Source organism: Pelecanus crispus, chromosome 7 (assembly GCF_030463565.1).
Source record: "Pelecanus crispus isolate bPelCri1 chromosome 7, bPelCri1.pri, whole genome shotgun sequence".
Lineage (NCBI taxonomy): Eukaryota > Metazoa > Chordata > Aves > Pelecaniformes > Pelecanidae > Pelecanus > Pelecanus crispus.
Window position 1 is genome coordinate 15,773,932 of NC_134649.1, and position 19,360 is coordinate 15,793,291.

At 41.8% G+C, this 19,360-nt stretch overlaps 1 protein-coding gene across 1 annotated transcript in view; it reads right to left on the reverse strand.

The window, feature by feature from the left end:
• Nucleotides 1–18,874, reverse strand: part of PRTG (protogenin) — an 89,750-nt gene extending 70,876 nt beyond the window's left edge. Inside the window, 2 exon segments of the mRNA XM_075714507.1 lie at nt 17,503–17,805; nt 18,787–18,874. Coding sequence (XP_075570622.1) covers nt 17,503–17,805; nt 18,787–18,874 — 391 coding nt within the window.
• Nucleotides 18,875–19,360: the final 486 nt, after the last annotated feature.

The following is a 19,360-nucleotide window of genomic DNA, read 5'->3' on the forward strand; positions in this document are numbered from 1 at the left end:
AGGTTTAGATTGGATATTAGGAAAAATGTCTTCACAGAAAGGGTAGTCAAGCATTGGAACAGGCTGGCCAGAGAGGTGGTGGAGTCACCATCCCTGGAAGTGTTCAAAAAACGGGTAGATGTGGCACTTGGGGACATGGTTTAGTGGGCATGGGGGTTTTGGGTTGATGACTGGACTGATGATCTTAGAGGTCCTTTCCAATCTTAATGATTCCTAGTTTTTACTTTCATTATAAATGATCCAGCCACCAAGCCAGGAAACATGAAATTGATACTCTACCCTTAATTGGTTTAGTGGTGGACTTGGTAATGTTAGGTTAATGGTTGGACTGGATGATCTTAAAGGTATTTTCCAACCTAAATGATCCTATGATTCTATGATTAATATTCATATATCATCCACATTAAAACTAAGAGTGAGCTCAACATAAATTAATATTCTTAACCCTCTGTCTTATCAACTGATCACAAAAATCTAAGGATTTGTTTGTAAAAAATGATAGGGGGGGCAGGAATCATAGAAAGGAGGGGGGGAAACAACAACAAAAACACAAAACAAAACAGCCCTATTGCACTGATGGAATTGAAATGATCTGTCCCTCTTCATGAGCACCACACTGCGCTGATAAACTAAATCTCTCTTTGATTGAAGACCGAATTAAAACGGAGCAATGCAGGAACTCTTCTGACCCAAAAGTAATCCACTCAATCATATAATGCATCCCTTTCCTTTTAGTAAAATGAATAGCCCTCCATAGAACCTTTTTCTTCCTTGACAAGTCCTTGACAGAAGAATGTGAATCTGGACAGTTAAATGAATCAATCACCAGCTGCTAGTCTAGGGCCAAGATGGTGAGCCGAGGGGCCTGCCAGAGTTCACTGACCACTGGTCAAAGCAGGACAAAGGCTTTGCCTCTATGAATAGCCTGCTTCTGGGATCCAAAGGTCACTTAGCTGCCTTGGAAACGGTCCCCTTTGGTTATTTAAAGTTCTCAGGCTTTTCTGCCACAGATATTATTGTTTCAGGTGGTCACCATCTTTCCTCTTCACAAGTTTGTGAAAGGCCAGACAACCATTATTTAGGTAAACGTAAGACAATGGCACACACAGCAGCAACTAAATAGTGAGGAAAGGAACAATTAAAATAAGCACAAATAACGCTTTACCTTTCCTCATAATTCCAACTTCTCAGCATGCCTGTCAAAAACATCCTCAGAGAGAGAAGGTGCCAGCACACAAAGGGCCAGGTCCCTGACAGGATCCAGGTGCATACCTTGCACTGGAGGTGCGAGGTGTTGAATACTTCACCACCTTTGAGATTATTTACATAAACGTGTCAGGAAAAAAGAACAAAAAAAACATATCAGGGCTTTTCTCTAGTCATGGCCGGGCTGTATTTCCAGAAAGCTGCCCTATGGCTCAAGGCAAGACCTGTAGCCTAACAAGTAGATGGTACTGTAGGCTATGTGCTGGAGTAAATACTTGAGAAAAGCAACAGACCAGATGAAGGAGGAGGTGAAAGCCACAGGTGCTAACTCCTTGCGCAGCACTGGAGCCTGCAGTCCTCCCTGGCACCTACCTAATACCTTGCACCACAAAAAAACTCTTCTCCTGTACACCAGCAATAAACCCAATTTCCTCTCAGAGAGGTCACAGAGAGAGTAAAGGGTTCCACTGACAAACACCAGAGGGTGTACAAGTGAGCACTTACCTAAGCCCTGTCCACACACAAGCTTAAACTGTAGTCAAAACTATAAATTAAATGTGGGTTTTGTTAATACTGTGCTAAAATGGTTTCCTAAGTCGCCTTACATTCTGATAAACAATACTACCAACAGGTTTATAAATGTTGCTGCAGACCTCTACAGTGTCTTCACTGGTCAGTAAACATTTGTGTATTACAAAAAGTTATCCGAGGATTATTATTATCAAGTTATTGCTATTTGCTCCATTTATATACATGCTTTAGGAAACAATCCAACTGCATAATCACACTTCCCCCACTGCTCACAGCACCAAATGAATAGTCACATAATCAGCATCTATTCAATATTTTGTTTTCTCTTCTCTGTTCAGTGTGTAGCCTCATTCCTTATTTATTACACTCTATTAAGCACTGCCCTGAAGACAGAGTTATTAACTTCCCTATGGCCTTTTCTGAAGAGTTCTGCACTACAGCTCTTTGCAAATGTTAACACAACTACTCTCACAACACCTCAAGATGACATTCTATTATTATTTTAATTTTACTGTTTGGTACAGACACACAGTTGGATGGTGGCCCAAAATATTCACTAAATTTAGGTGTCCAAGGTAAGACACTGATGCTTCACAGCACTCCATGTGTTGCAACCACAGCTCCTCCAACTTGCTACAGTTCCAATTTGATGAAACCTCAGAACCTCATATCAAACACCAATACCATAAGAAACACGTAATCACAAACTTCCCATGAAAAGTAGGGACAAGCTGACTTGTGTCACATATTGTAGATGCTTCTGGCTGAAGAATTGAGGCAATTTAAATCCTCCAAAGCTCCCCTGACTGGGAGGTTCTTCTTTGTCTTTCTGAAGTTCCCAAGGGAAGTCCAGGACTCCTGGGTCCACATTCCATATCCTGAAAGATCAGCTGCTCCGATGGGCACCACTCTCTTGCGTCAGTCTTTGCCTCTGTCCTCTCCCACTCCCAACTTGTATCCCACTGCAATTTCCAGAGTCAACTCCAGGCCTCACTCCACAAGCCTTTCCTTAGTACTACCCGCTGCTTCCCACCAATGCGTTTCTCTTCCCCTTCCTGACCTCTAGACACGAGACCGCTCACACCTCCACCTCACCCACTTCCTCTCCCAAACTTCCTCTCCAGGTAATTAGACCACTCTTTTCACTTACTTCAGCTTTCGATGCCAGCTGGTTTCTCCAGGCAGTGTTAGATCACACTTCAGCTCCTCACTAATTCAGAACAGTGGAAAAAAGGCAAGTCCCCAGCTGCCTGGGACTGCTTAGAGGGAAAGCCCAGCTCAGTGTTCACAAGCAACATGCTCAGCACAAATAGCATCTTCTGTGTCTTTAGCTAGTCAGGCTGAGTAAGTCTGTGCTGAACATGTCGGGGGGGGGAGTTTGAGATTTTTCCCCAAAACTTACAGGACAACCAAATTTGCAAATATATTCATAGCAACAGCAAAAGCTACTTCCAGACACAAAGACCACTTCCCCAACAAGTCCCATGTCTCTGTTCGCTAAGTAGATATTCCCATGCTATTCTAGTGAAAAACAAAAACACAGAAAAAGCAGTTGCATCTTAGATTTATTCTAGGGAACAGGATAAACAGTCCTGCAGAAGTATACTGTATTTAAAAAAAAAAAAAAAAAAAAAAAGCAAAGAGATGCATACTGACATGACAAATTTCTATCCAAAAGGTCAACATGTCAGAAACTCAGCAACTACAGTCCTGCAATATAAATATTTGGTAAACTTAACAGCAGAGTGCCACCAGCCCCTTTAGAATAAGATCATCATTTGCACAAAACAACAGAGCAGAAGAAAAGTCTACCACTGGTATTTTCTGCAAGAGTCATGATTAAAAGCATCAATAGGCTTCACCCCTACTATGTAAAAATAAAGGTTGGCAGCCAATTGTCTTTCTTGGGGTGGGTGATTGGAAGACTTTTTATGTCTTCTCAGAAAATCATGGGGTTTTTTTCCCATTGATACAACTCTAGGCTCTGCTACTCCTTCAGAAACAGTCCTGCTAGGAGGACTATAGCCAGGCCCCGCTAACAATTCAAACCTATTTCACCTTACCTAGCACAAACATTTTGATGATTTTAAATCAAGATAACATAGGAGTGAAGTTACCTTCACACTGCTGTTTCTTGAGATGGTCAGAGCTAATCTACCAGTTAGTAGATGCTAAAAAGTGAAGGCAAACTTTTCCCAGATAGTCCCAAATCCCCACTACTCTTGCCTACTTACCTCCAGGCAGCTCTAGTACTTGTCAGATAACACAGAAAGCCAGTTCAAATCATCACAGCTAACTGCATTAGTTAGATAACTATCTAGCTAAAAAAAAAAAAAAAAAAAAACCCAAAAAAAACCACCACTAGTCTCTTTCTGCCAGGTTATCAATCAGATCACAGCCTGCCCAAGGCATATGGCATTAACTGCATCCTATTCTACATTTCCAAAATTTCAGAACTAGTGTCAGCCACTTCATGTTTAAAGGATGATTTATTGTTCTCTTTTTGTAAACTAGTGGACTGATTAAACTTCTTTATATTCCATTGCAGTTTCTTTTTTAATAGCTTCATGTTTATGTCATCAGTGGACTTTCATATCTAGTACAAACCAAAAATCCCACAGGCTACTACTACCGAAGGGCATTAAAGAAAATGTCAATGTTATAAACATTCATCTAAACACAAAGCAGAGATTTTGAATGTGCTTCATTCTCTCAGTAGGATCTATTTCCAGTATCACCTCTGGTGCAGAAAGCGTAATACGCCTTTGACACAGCTCTAAAAGGAAAGACAGACTGTTTCTAAACTGAAGTGTAATAAAATTCTTCATGAGAAATGTTTATTATACTCTTAAAATTGACCATTTCCAATAAAATCTCTGACCATAAAAGAGCCTAATATACTACCATGTATCTCATAATGATACCTATTACCAGATTAGATATGTCGTCCTTTGTGCAGAGAAATAGTTTCCTGCAGTTATTTTTATGATAGATAAGTATAGGGGTTTTTCTAGTGTGCATGTTTTTTATTATTATTGTTTATTTATCTTAAATAAAGTCATGCAAAGACAGTATTTATATTGGGGGGAGGGGGGAATAAAGCACTGTGTGGATTTCAGGGATTCACCATCTGAAAGCTTTTATTCTTCCACAGTGAAGGAAAGTTATGACCTTTGACATGCGGCCATGGTGCCAAAGAAACTGCTCATAAATGTGTGTCAGTAAAGAAGCAGAAATCAATAAATTCATTTAATCCAGTGAACTATTATGTAGTGAGACACAACATATTTTAAAGAGCCAACTGCTCTGCTCTTTCTCGCAAAAGACAAAAATTTTATGTAATAGATTTTTGGATATTCAATTTTTTGGAAGGTTTTACAGTCTGAATATTATCTTTGACCCACTAATAAATATTTTAGTCAGTTATGCCACAATTTGTTAGTACATTCATTCCTGTTTGAAAGATCCCTGATACAGTTGGATTCAGGTAGCACAATAGGAACACTAGCAGGTGGGCAGATATCCTATTAACAACCTCTACCAAACCTCTACCATTACTAGAGATAGCTATCCACAGGAATCAAACACAGGCAGGTGTTAAAAGTGCATATTTTTTTCCACACTGGGTGCTCAAGAGCAGAACAAATGAGATATTGTTCATTATTCCAAACACAGTAATTTTAAAAGACCAAATGAAGCACTGCTCTACAATGTATTTTATAAAGGCTTTCAACAAAGCACCTACCATATATTTTATATGAATCAGTAACAAGCTACATCAGGTGAAGACGATGACCATGAAAAACAAGTACTAAATGCCATGTGCTGAGAATGTCACAAAACTCCCATCAATGCTACCAAGAATTCCACAGTTAATTTCTTGTACAGTGTATCAATGCTTACCTCTTCTAGTGTTTAATATATCCAAGAATTCCAAACACTAGAAAACATAATTATTGCTAGAAATAAAGTTCACACCCTTAACAGGGGAAAAAAAAAGAAAAAAAAGAAGAAAAAAACCCCAGAAAATTTACTAACTGGAATAAACAAAAAATGCTACTAATAAGAAACAAAAACAAAACAAAAAAATCCCCATACCCAATTATGTCTCCATTTCTTAAATACATGAAATTCTGATTTTGAGAGCATAGGCTATTGCATCTGAATACAAACTCACATGTAGTGGTTCCATGAGCCACTGTGCACAGAGCACTGTGGATTTGTATTATGACCATTTTTACAATAATTTGGTCGTGAGATAAAATTGAGCTGCCTTCCTGGCACAGACTGGCTGAACAAATAAAGGCAGTATCCACTTTCAACCTCCACTGAAGATCAATGATAAATCTGCTTGCAAACTGTGGACCACAGGGTTGTTTGCATAAATAAGCATTAAAAGTAAGATGAAAAAAGAGCTGGTCATATGCTCACTTACGCTTTTGGGGAGGGGGTGGGAAAAGGAAGTTTCACCCTTTTAATTTGGGACACACTCTGTACAAAGTTTCTCTCTCCTCAGGCAAAATGACAGAGTCGTGCCAGAACTCCCAGAGAATATTTCCAGTTAACATCAATTTGCCGGATGTCACAGACAAGTTTAATGAACAAAATGATAAATGTCTGTCAATGGCTTCATAAAGTCAATGAATTCTCATTACAAAGAACATACATAATGCACAGCTCTGCCCGAGGCACATGTTAGAGTTATTAGAAGTTTAGTAGAGATCTTGACATGGACAGTGAAATGGTAATTTAACAATTTACACTAGTTAATTTGCTGATAAGTTACCTAAACAATTGTTAATATGTTGAAGATTGTACAAGCAGGAATAAGAAAAAAGAAATATTTAAAACTCCTCTGCATGTTCAAAGACCTTAAAATTAATTTTAAGGTTTCTTTGAAAAGATAATGGCTTATTTGATAACTTCCAGTTTTAACAAGCTGTAAAACAAAAAACAATACTGTGTAACACTGAGCTGTTTTCATTGTACATTGTAATGGCTATCAAAACAGCTTTTTGTTAATCATAATTATTATCTGATTTTTAAGTGACAGCCAGACCACTTGAGACAAGATATTACACTTCTGTCGAATCATTTTTCTCATCTAAATTTGGGGTCAAAACTGACCTCAAAGTATCTTATGACACTTCCCTCCTCTGCCACAGCTGTGAAAATAAGCTCCACTGGAAAACAGTACCTCCTTCCAGTCATCAGACAGGAATAAGAAACAGGGGGGTCACCAGAAGCAATTTGCAAATCCAAAACAATGATACAGCATATACGTAACAATTTCTAAAGAGAAAAAGGAAAAAAGAAAAAACCTGACTACATGCTGCAAAACCAGCCTGCACCTGACATGAGAAAGAGAAAAGAGTGGAACATGGGAGAAGACACAAATTATGAGAATTCTGAATATTAGAACAGATCAGCAAATAAATGAAAAGCTTTTCTATTTGGTACTTTTTCCTCTCCATTTTAAGGTGTACAGGAAGCGAGTGTCTCTCAATACAGCTTAAAAGAACTGACAATCCCACTTTGTAAATAGGCTGACAGATAACTTTCATGATTTTAGTGGGAGAAGAGAAGGCTGACCATTGCTACTTTACATGAGAAATTCATGCTGCCAAAGTTGAGGAGGTATAGAAGAGTAAGTTATTTTTCTAATCCTATTTTATCTTGTTTTGTCTTTAATCTGAAACTGCTTAAAGGAGAGCCAAAAAAAAAAAAAAAAAACAAACCCAAAAACATCAAAACTCAAAACCCTCTTGACTGGAAGATTCAGAAAGATCTCTGGTGTAATGCAAGATTTTCTTCACTATGAGGGTGGTGAGGCACTGGAACAGGTTGCCCAGAGAAGTTGTGCATGCCCCATCCCTGGAAGTGTTCAAGGCCAGGTTGGATGGGGCTTTGAGCAACCTGGTCTACTGGAAGGTGTCCCTGCCCATGGAGGGGGGGCTCGGCCTAGATGACCTTTAAGGTCCCTTCCAAACCATTCTATGATTCTGTGATTTTAAAAGTGAGTCATGTATCTATCAGGGTGTCCAAAGATGAGCGAGTACACATGTGGTAAAATTACACTGATCAATTAAAAATCGAACTTTTTCTTCCTACTTTTATAATTCTATCAATTTGCCAGTGATACCATTCAGACATGAGGGTTTTGCATGAGAAAGTCTGATCTACTGAAATGAGAGCAATGTAATCAATCAATGTGAACAGCACTATTATCTGAAGACGCTAAAAATAAAATCTGAAGATACAGAATCCCCTCCAGTTTCCAACATTCATGCATCACTATACACCAGATACACATCACAAACTGTAAAGACTTAGTTTAAATGCCCCCTAGCTATGTATTAAAAGAACACCAGATGACATGTTTAATGCTTGTAATAACTTTTACATAGCCCCTACCCCTGGTCAGTCAGGTGATTATTTCTTTCAAAACTGTCTCTCATACACAAATCATTTTGAAATGGAACTACTGCACCTCAAAGCTAAAGAGCAAATTTCCATTACACATACTTCTAAGACAAGGCAAATCATTGCTATTATTAAATTCAAAATCATAATTTTAGCATGTTCTGAGGCTAGAGGAATAGGATGAGGTAAGTTTTGCTGCTTTGCCATCAATATACCACTCAGCGTAGCCTGTAGCTAGAGACAAGCTCTTTCTCCTTTCTAAAATAACTGTATTCAACCCACCTAAAGCTGTGATTCAGAAAAGCCTACAGTTCTGTCCAAAATTGGCAAATTTGCACAGAATGGAATCTGTTGCCCATTCCAACATCTACTTAAACATGGGCTTGGCAAAGATGTTCCACATCTGAACACAGACTTAGTGAATTGCAATGTTTTGAGACAAACCCCATCCTACCCCCAGTCCCTTTGTATCAGCCAGTACATAGGAAGTTTTCTTCCTAAGATTCTATAGATGCAAAAGGATGTCAAAGACACTCTCTGTGGTTAGATTCATGCTTTTCATAACAGGTTATAATTCAGAAACAGCAACAATCTTATTCTTTGTGGTCCAGAAGAATTTTACCAGGGTTCTTGTGGCAGGCACCGCTTTCAAACACAGTTCTTGTGAAAGGCTGGAGATCTAATTTGCTCACTAGTATTCTACCATTGAAAAAAATTGGTAAAATATAAGTCAAAGTGTATCTGTAAGGTCCTGAGAGGAAAAGTGTTGATCATTATTATCTATGGAAGGGATTGCTGAGATTTTGATTTTTTTTTTTTTTTTTTTTTTTTAAATACTGACTTAACTGAGCAGATGGCTCAGCTGTATTTTCTCATGTAGTAACAGCCCTTAAAAATGGCTGTTGAGAGAATTGTTTAGTGTCTACTGAGGCATCCAAAGGCAGGACTTCCACACTCGCAGATTATTAAACATTTTTGTAAAAAAGAAGCCCTGCTCTTTGGATTTTCAGTTTTCCAAGGTTTTTTTGGCTTTGCTGTTTTGTTTGTTTGGTTGTTTTTTAGAAAAAAAATTCCTTGGTTTATGTTATACAAGGTAAAATCACATGACCTGGCTGTTTCTTGTACACTCATTAGTTTAAATCAATGCCCAGATTTAGTGACAGGAAGAAATATCCCAGGTGAAAACATTAAAGTTGCATTTCTTTTCTACTTTCATTTCTCAAGATCACCTGAGATATTTTCACCAAACAAATCCCCTACAACCACAGAGATGTAGGATATGGGTGGCACCCTTGTGCCCTCATGTTCTTTCCCTGTGTTAGTATTACTGTCTGGGATAGACAGTAAGGACAGGTTTCTAGAAGGAGCTGGGACAGAGTGCATCGCATGTTCTGTGAGCCTCACAAGCCTCCAAGCCCATGACTGCAGGAAACTACTTAATGAGGTTTCTACCTGTTTTCTAGTTTTATAACATGTTCTTGTCTGTCCTCAATTTCGACCGAACTTTGCAATCAGTGCATTTCCATTTTTTTCATATTCCAGAAGTCATTCCTTTCCTCAAAACCTTGCCTATGTACAGAAACAACTTCATAAGATCATTTTAAATTTATGGGAATTACTGTGTATTCTTACTACTTTAGTCAGAAGAGGAAATCAGTTTATACAGGTATAAATCCAAGAACCACAATTACAGAAGATTAAATAACTGCACTCCTTGCTGACTTTCTTCCTCCCCAGTACTTAAGTCCCCAATGACCCTTCCAGAGATGGTGAAGTAGTATCTTGGTACATTGCAACTTTTGCCTCAAATTAATGATTAAATTCTGATAGGACTTTTGGATATAAAGTTTGTTGTCAGCATTCCTATGTTCATTTTCAGTATTTCATGTCTCACATTGCATTCTACTGCTCTGACATCCAGTAAATGAGAAGGTACTCACCGAATATTATCACAATTGCTACACTGAAGTGTTCAGGCTAGAAGCAAACATAACTTCCTCAAGCTTAACTATTGAAAAATTTACAGAGTTTTCTCATCAGTCAAACTCAGGCAACACCCTGACCACAGCAGGAGTTTTAAAAGCTGTTTAGTGTAACAGTGGCACAGAAAGATTCGGTAACCCTGAAATCTTTACCCCCAAAAATACAGATTGCACATTCTGTCATTTTGGGGTTATGATAGTAAGAATCTAAGTGAACTTCACAAGCACACAGCAGACCTATCTGCATCTGGGGGCAATGGTACCTAGATCCCATTTCCCCTAAGCTGCAGATGCACTGATGTGTCAGAAACCTTCTACCAGAAGCCCAACAGAGACAGACAATTGAGAAACAAGCACTTTGGAACAGGGCCTCAAGATGATAACTGTATTATCCAGATGCCGCTTAGTTTATTTTGCCTTCGTGAGCATTCATGTTGTTAAAAACAACTAAGGACATCAAATTTGATTTCATTGGGGGGGGGGGGGGGGGAACCCCAAACAAACCAGAGTTACTGTTGAGAGTTATGAAACAAAGTAAAAGCAGTAAAGAAAATCTGTCTAGTACCGCTTATTTATATTCTCCTCTAATATATTAGGAAGGCCATCTCCCTCCAAAACTTTTACATAAAGAAAAAACAACACAGAAGAGGAAGCTACAAGAATTTCATAAAGTAAGTCACAGACAAACCCTCCACACTCCAGTGGTTTCACAACCATCTCCTTCCTATGTCTGCTGTTTATCTATTAAAAAAGTAACAATTTCATCCATACTAACAAAATATATTTCCACTATAGATGTAGGTTTTGGAAGACTGCCAGATGGATTTCAAACTCCCAACACAGATCATCTAATGCGATTTTTTTTTTTCTCCTCTAACTCAATTGCGGAGACAATCAACTTTGAAATGTAGACACTGCTTAAAATGCTGCTGCTTAAAAGCTACATAGAGATTGACCCTAGTAACTAATGTTGACCATACAACCCACACTTACTCAACAAAATGTGGAGACTTGACATTGTTGATTACTTTTTCACTTAGGTGGTGATTACCAGTTATAAAGACTGGAAGTAATCAATCCCAATTTAACAGCTGGGCCTATTGATGAAACAAAAAAACCAATGCAAAACTAAACAACAGATTATGTCCACAATTTTGGAGATAAAATGTAGAAAAACATGAAATCCTGAGGAAGACACACAAAAACTAAGCACAAATTTGTCCAACAATAGAAGTTACCATGTTTCTGTAGGAAAACGCTTAGTAACTTTTAAATTCTTCCTCCAAGATTCTCTTTTGTCATTGTCTTAAATTGTTCTGCACACCATCAATAGCCACAGCTGTTAAATTGTGAAGACGTGACAACAAGTCTCCAGGCAAACAACTGCTCAGAGTGAGATCCTTTTCTTTAGGATAATCAGAGCTGGCTGACAAAAGGGGGCCTTACTGAATGCCCTTTCAACAATTTCTACACCAAGAAATGCAGAGAGAGAGGGAGGGGGAAGAAGGAGCAGTGCAGGGGGAGCACCACACTGCAAGAACAGAACAGCATCCTTTGCTGCCATACATTGCTTTGCAAGTACAAAGGAAATCTCAATAGTTTAGTGCATATATCACACATATCACCAGGTAAGAATTGAGTGCCTCTAGTCACAGCTCTGAACAACTTCTAGCATGGTGCCATGTTTTCCTTCAATATTTCTCAAGTAGGTGAAGGTTTTATTAGCTACAGAGTACACTGCGAATAAGACTGAGCATTCCTTTAAAAAAGAAGCTGGTAAAAACTTTATACATTATAAAGTTACGGTGATAAAAACTAGTAAAAACCATAACAGCTTTGGCCTTACTAGCTAGGAAGAAAAGCAAGGGCATGAAATACCTGTTTGGCATTATGCTTGACACAAATTTGAAACTGAGGTGTTGAGGAAACCCATAAAAAGCTCACTTCTCTAGTGACATGGTAGCAGAAACAAACACTGTTCATGTGCGCTAAGTAAAGTTTCATACATTTTTTGTCCTGGCAACAATATAAAAGCCCATCCCTTAGTCTGTGGAAAAGTTCTTACAAGTGCAGACCAGTCATTGCTGAAAGAATAGGGAATGCCCTAGTGCCACCAAAGAAGTAACTAGTGGTTATGTCTTAAAAGGACGTTGACAATTTCCTCTATAAAGGTGTTGTAGGAGTCCAGGTCAAAAGATGTATGGGGGAATTCTAGAGGAAAATCCTACAAGAAAAAGAGTTAAGAAGGAAAGTATTTCTCAGTTTTCTTATTTCTTCAGTGTATCTCAGTTAAAGAACAAAAATCTTGCTGCTCTTCATCGCTGTCAACTGACATTGCCAACTGAGACATTAAACATCCTCCTCCTGCCTTAAATACTGGAATTTTCCTCCTGCCTTAAATACTGGAATTTAAATGCACTAAGGATCAGCCATGTGCACTCTCAGCTTAGAAATGGATCCTCCTCTCTGACATTCAAATCAACTAATCAAAGCAATAGCAATAAGGCAACACTTGTAAAAACCTAACCTTCCTCAAACTTGTAAAAACAAGACCTTCCTCAAACTGTCTGTAACCACACCAGCTCTACAGCAGTAAGACTTTGCTATCTCTTTTAATATAAGACTGTTGTCTACAACAGCCATTTGCCATTTCACTTCCACCACAGTCAAAAACCACTTCTGCCCCCCAACCTTCCATCTCAGAATTTGTTCCTCTCTCCATTACTATTTAAAATAATTAAACATACCTTTGAGCTCTATATGCATTTGAAAGATACCTGAAATGACAGATTCCACACAAAATGAAAACTATATTTTTAGACCACAGCTATTAATCCCTTCATTTAAGGCAAGATACTAAAATTAATTAAAAAAAATTAGTAGCAGAAGGGCAAAATTTTTGCCTACACACATGTTCTATAAAGGCCATAGACTGATGAACACTTATTTTTGCAACAATCTAAGTTTCAGCAGCCTCCCTCTGTCCCCACTAAGCCTTCCCACCTCCACATCATTCCTCTCAGTTACGCCAGCGTAATCACTCTGAGTGGCTCCATGACAAACCGCATCAGGGAACTCATTTGGGTTAAACACCATCTTTTGTTTTAATTCTATTATTTTAACCCAGATCAGTTCCCTGTTCAGTTAGCCACACATGCAGCTGTGCCCACACAAGGAAGGGCACAATGCACAAGTGGAAACAAACAGCTGGACCTGCTAAGAAGACATGATTCTCACAGTACAGAATAAGGCTCAGCTAGATGCACTCCTAAGTGCAAGTATTTAAAAGCAGAGCAAAGATGTTATTAGGATATCAGAACATAAATATTGCCAATTATTGGCATGACGGTGGGACCAGAAGTCACATCACTGCCACAGCAGGTAAGCAAAATTACAAACTCTCCACAAACTATAGCCTGCTATGTGTAAAAGGCCAGCATTTCAAACTGCAGTGCAGCATGCATGCACAGTTTCCCTCCAGGAGCATGTTCCCAGAAACCTTCTGCTTGCATAACCTTTCACTCTTGTGAAAGGTAGAAACCCGTGTACATGAAGAATTGGGCTTACATTTCCTGTAATTCACAAACATTAAAATCAATTCAGCCAAGTTACAAGAGGAGAAAGGTATGAATGCTCCTAACCTACCTATCCCATCCAACCATCTTAAGACTTCAATTTCCACTTTTTGTGAAAAGGCAATGTGAAAACAATGAGCATTCTGTCCAATCACTGCCCAAAGCCCATGTTACCAGCTTCAGAACATGATCCACCTTCTCCATTTTTTTCTTAATATTATGTTATTGGAAGTCTAGCTTTATTTTTAGACAGAATCTTAGTTCACTGTGGTTAAACAGTCGTAATTCAAAAATGCAGGAATTCAAAAATCTCAGCTTGTTTATTTTTGGCTGATTCAAAGTTGTACCAGAAGTGCTTAGACTTTCTTCACAGTCTACATTCCTTTATATTCCGTTCAAAGACACCTCTCTTAGTAGCAGTTAAGTTGAATTTTGAGTAAGTCATACTCTTCACTATTAGCATTTTACCCTCACGTGTTGCCTCACAAAGAACCACACAGGAACCTCCTCCTCTCCCCCCCCACATCAATTAGCCTGCTTTGGAAGCAACTACAAGCATGTACTGAAACTAATATTTATTTTTACCTAAGCAATACCTCAGCCCCACCGTTTCCTTTAAAAAAGTAGGGGGATCTCACCGAAAAAAAGCCCTAAATTAGTCAAATTCTTTTGTGCATGGATGAACAACAGGAAAGCAAAGCCTTGGGGCCTCTGGGGAGGAACCCGGTCCCAGCAGACCTACTCTGATGTGCTCGGGAGATAAGGCTCCATAGTGACACTTAAGGAAAGGCCTGCTCACATTTGAATTTCTGCATTCCTCAAGAACAATTCATGGCAATCACTAACTTTGCAGAGGAGCTACATGAAAGCTTTGGCCAATGAATGAGGGTCATCTGCTCTTTATCACAAGGGTAAACCTCATCCTGGCCAGTTTCTAACCTTTTAACCCTGTGAATTCTTAATTTGCACATGAATAATGGAATTCTTGCCAAGAGTGCAACCTTCAGCTTCCAGTTCCTAACTTTAGAAACCAAGACCTGATCTCCTTGTGTGTTCAAATCTTAAACTCTTGGACAGATTAAAGTTTTTGATTTCCAAATGCAACACTAAACATTACAATTCTGAAGCAAAAGATAAGCTTACTGGCAAAAGCTCTGACCAGGCAAAGTAAAAGAACATCCTCGCACCCTGCTGCTACCAGAGACTAAAGAGAGCATTTGCTTTATTCCTCCAAAGAAAGAATGCCCATTTAATGCCTATTCTCCACCTGTTTAATATGTATAGTTCCTTCTGTACCCTGACCACAAGGTAATTTGCCTTCGCAGCAACCGACAACTGCTTCTAAACAAAATTATAAGCCTACAAAATCCCCCACAAGACTTTAATTTAGTTCACTTAAAACATCTGCAAAGTTCACTCAACTCATGATAGCAGGCAGAAACACTGTAAAAATGAGATATAAAACTAATTTTGCATGTGTTTTATGGGCTTCAAAATATAATGATGCAAATTACTGCCTCATTTCACAGCTTTACAATAAAGATGACATTCTGAAACAGGTCAGATTGGAATATGACTTAAAAAGAAGAGACTGCTACGTAGGATAACTTCGTGTTTGGCCACTGGTTAACCACTTAATCACTAAGTCAACAACACCTACTGTGATCATTATGGATCCACTATCTCTTCCAGTTTTCTCCAACAGCCATAGGAAACCTTTCAAGTATTCAAAGAAGAAAAAGAAACCTTTTGTCACAGTCTTACAGGGGAGGGGAGGGGGGGAAAAAAAAAAAAAAAAAGAAAAAAAAAGGAAAAGAAAAAAAAGGGCTGCAAAACAAGAGTCTCACTCCACAGCATGCAATCTATTGGTTCACAACTCTTCCTTGGTGAAAATCTTTCATTATCAAAAAAACAAAATTAAACCATCTTTCTGGTGAAATAACATGCATACGAGAAACATTTATAAAAGTTCAGTACTGTCTGAATAAAACCAGATACTACAAGTGTATTACTACACTGTACTACTATAGTGCTCTGTACTATTACAGTTCTCTGATATTGAGCACAGCGCTCATCCTGCAGTGTCTCAGATTTAAAATGGCCCTGAATTTTCCATAGTCCTACACACAGAATCCATTAGCCACTGCCTTGCCTTGTATTTATTAACAATAACAACAACAAAATTCCTATTCTCTTAAGAAAGGTTTTCTTCAGTCTGTTTATTAATGGTGCTGACACTCTGAAACCTAATGATGTGAATTTAAATGTCAACAATATTACTACTTCATTTTTCATCATTTTACCAAAAGTATCCAAGAACTGCTTGGTCTATTAATCCTGTATATGAATAAGATGCCATGATACAAAGTAGTCAGGTTTTTGAAATCAAGAATTCACAGATCAGCCTCTTACAGCATGTGAAAAACTCATCACTTACTTGGAGCCACCTGCTTCCAGGCTGGTTTTCAACTGCCCAATGCTCTAGCTCACTGAACAAGGTATTTCACACCTTCCTGGGGTATCTTATGGACAGTTTTTATAATCAGTTCAGAAGCACACAGGAAAAAAGCTAACAAATGTTAACATTCAGATTTTTTTTTAATGTAAGCTAATGTACCCATTGTATTAACTAGCTTCGGACTGAATTTGGCAAAACTTGCAATTTACAACTAATGTCAAGTTTCCATAGAGGTATCAGCTCCACAGTTTGGCGCAACTTGCTAAGAATAGGGTTGAAGAGGTCAAAGGAAGCCTTTTCCTATTAGATTAAGTTCATCAGTTAAGTCCTATTATAGAGGGAACATGAGACGACTACATAAACTGTGTACTCTCTGTATTATCCTTTCTTTGAAATGACTCCATGTACTTTTGGAAAGCAAAAAAGATAGTGTTGTAGAAGCAGCCTACTGGCAAAGCTCTGCTCTGGCATGGAAAAAGGCATGGCATTCAGTTCCTAACACACATCTCTTGCTCAATACGTTTAAAGATGCTAGGAAAACGGAGGGCAACACACACTCAGGGTCAGACCGTTAAAGCCATAAAGGCACTTACACACAGCTATTTCCTTCACCATTCATCCAGTAGTAGGGAGTCACCCTAGAAACGTGTGTCTCGCTTCCTAGTGGAACCACGTAACAGGCCCTTACGGCTGGTTCCAGCGGATCCTGAAGCAGTTCCAAAAGGGAGAGCACCCACATCTGCTTGGCTGAACACACACGTCAGAAAAGCAAGGGCTTGGCAGATTAACCCTCACGGTTGCCCAGAAAACATTTCCCCTCTTTCCCCTCCCAAAGACAGCCATCTCTATGATCATTCTGCCCTGCCCAAGACAGCACGACACAATATCAAGCTATCGAACAAGGAGCGATAATTTTTTTTTTTTTATCAGATTTGTAGATAACCCTTGTAAGGCTGCCTGAACAGCACTTGAGAAACAAGACCCAGGACTTTTGTAGCAGGCTGCCAGCACGGCTCTGCACCACCACCTGCTCTGGAGACCAGTGACTCACATGAGCCACCCACACAAGGTACCACTGCCCAAGAGGTCTCACAGGTGGCTGTGCCCGCTCCTGCTACATCAGGGACTCGAAAAGGGGCCACCACAAGTTTTGCTCATAGTCTTTACACATTTAAAAAGAAACAAAGATTCTGCAGAATTGACTCGATCTTTACTTTTGTAATTTGTCTTTTCAGGTACACGATCAAAACAATAGGTTGCTGCGCACTGTTCAGGGAATTACTGTCACAAACCAGGAGCAGGTTAATAAACAAGAGCTGGAACTTACTTGCTAGTGTGAGGTGGCTTTTTTGACTGAGAATGGCCCCATATTTGTTCAGAGCTAAGCACTGGTAAAATCCTTCATCAGACAGCTCTCCTTTCTTTCCTTCCACCTCACTGATATACAATGAGCCATTGGGTAAAGTGTAGATCCGTTCATTTTCAGATACTTTGCCTCCATTTTTCAGCCATGTAATAGTTATAGGAGCTTCACCACGGGCTTGGCAGTCTAAAACCACCGGATCCTTCCTTGAGACAGTAACGTCCTGAGGCTCTTTCACAAAAAACAGTTCACTAAAGCACCACAGCCCTAAGAGAGAGAGAGAAAGGTTTTGCCTGTTAAGTATAGACATGCAAGTTAGCAAGTCCACTGGCGAACTGCAAGTCATTGTGCCGACCCCACAGCACGAGGTAAAACTATCATTATTACAGGCTCTGAGGTCTGCGGGCCCTCCAGACTCAGAAAACTCTGTGGAAAGCTGTGGTACTGACTTCAAGTGGAGTAAACCCACCAGGCTGAGAAACACCCAGGCCTTCGCCTCCTAGTTTTCCGATACGTTATGTCAAGGAGCTAGACAACCAGAACCTTAAACACCCGTGCAGCAATAACCACGGCGCAGCACGGGAGGCGCCGGGTGTCGAGGTGAGCCCCGGTGAGCCCCGGGGGGGGACGGCCGGGCGCGGGGAGCCGCCCCGGTGCCGCCGCCAAGCCCGCAGCGGCGGGGGCTGCCGGGCAGGTGCGACCGTTAGTGCTGCCGGGCCCAGGGAGCCGGGGCGCCCGAGCCGCTCGCTAATTTTACAAGCCTGCCAAAGGAGCCGGAGCGGGGCGAGTCGTAAAAGGCTAATTTTACAAGAAATCGTCAGCGAAACCCCCTCGCCGGCCAGCGGAGGGGCGGCAAACCGCCCGGCGCCCCTCACAGCCGCCCCCGGGGGAGCCGCCTGTCCCCGCTACCCGGCCCCTCAGAGCCCCCCCCGGCTCGCGAGCGCGCGGCTGCCGAACGGCCGCTCACCGCCCGACCTGCTGCGGGGGAGCTACCCGCCGCGCGCGCGCGCAGGAGCGAGGCCCCGCGGCCCGCTGGCGCCCCCTGCCGGCGGGGCGGGGCGCCCCTCCGCGCCGCCCGCCCCGTCGCGGCGCGAACAAAGCGCGGGGCCGGGGCCGGGGTCGGCTCCCGTTCCCGCTCCCGCTCCGGCCGGTCCCGCCGATGCCGGGTAAATAAAGCCACGTGCGGCGGAGCGGGGCCGGGGCGCGGGCGGACAATGGGCCTTTGGGGCGCGGGGCGGGCGGACTCACCTGGCAGCGGGAGCAGCAGCGCCCGCAGCAGCGCCCGCGGCAGCGCCCGGCGGCGGAGCGGCGCCATTCAGCGGGAGGCGGCTGGCATGCCGCGCCGGCCGCCGCCAGAGAGACCGGTCAGCGGGCGAGGGGAGGAGACAGGGGACGGACGGAGCGGCCCCGGCGCGCCCGTCCCGGCCCTACTCCCCGCATCTCGTCTCCATTGGCCTTTGGGGAGGAGAGGGGCGAGGGGCAGGGCCGGGCGGGGGGCGGAACGCCGCTGGACGGGGCGGGCCGCGGGGCGGGGGGGCCGCGGCGGACAATACGCGGGGAGGGGGCGGGCAGGACCCGCCAGCCCCGCGCACGAGGGGCGACGGGGTCCGGCGCCATCTGGGCCGGTCACGGCCGGGGGGGCCCGACCCCGCCCGGGTGAGCACCGGCGCTGCCCCGGAGACGGGGCCTCTCCCGGACGGCGGCGCCTTGGAGAGCGCCGGGACCCGACGGCAGCTCCCCGCGGGCCCACCGGGACAGCCCCGAGCCGGCCCGGCTTTGCCGGCTCCGGTGTTTCGCGGGCAGGGGCTGAGCCCCCCCGGCC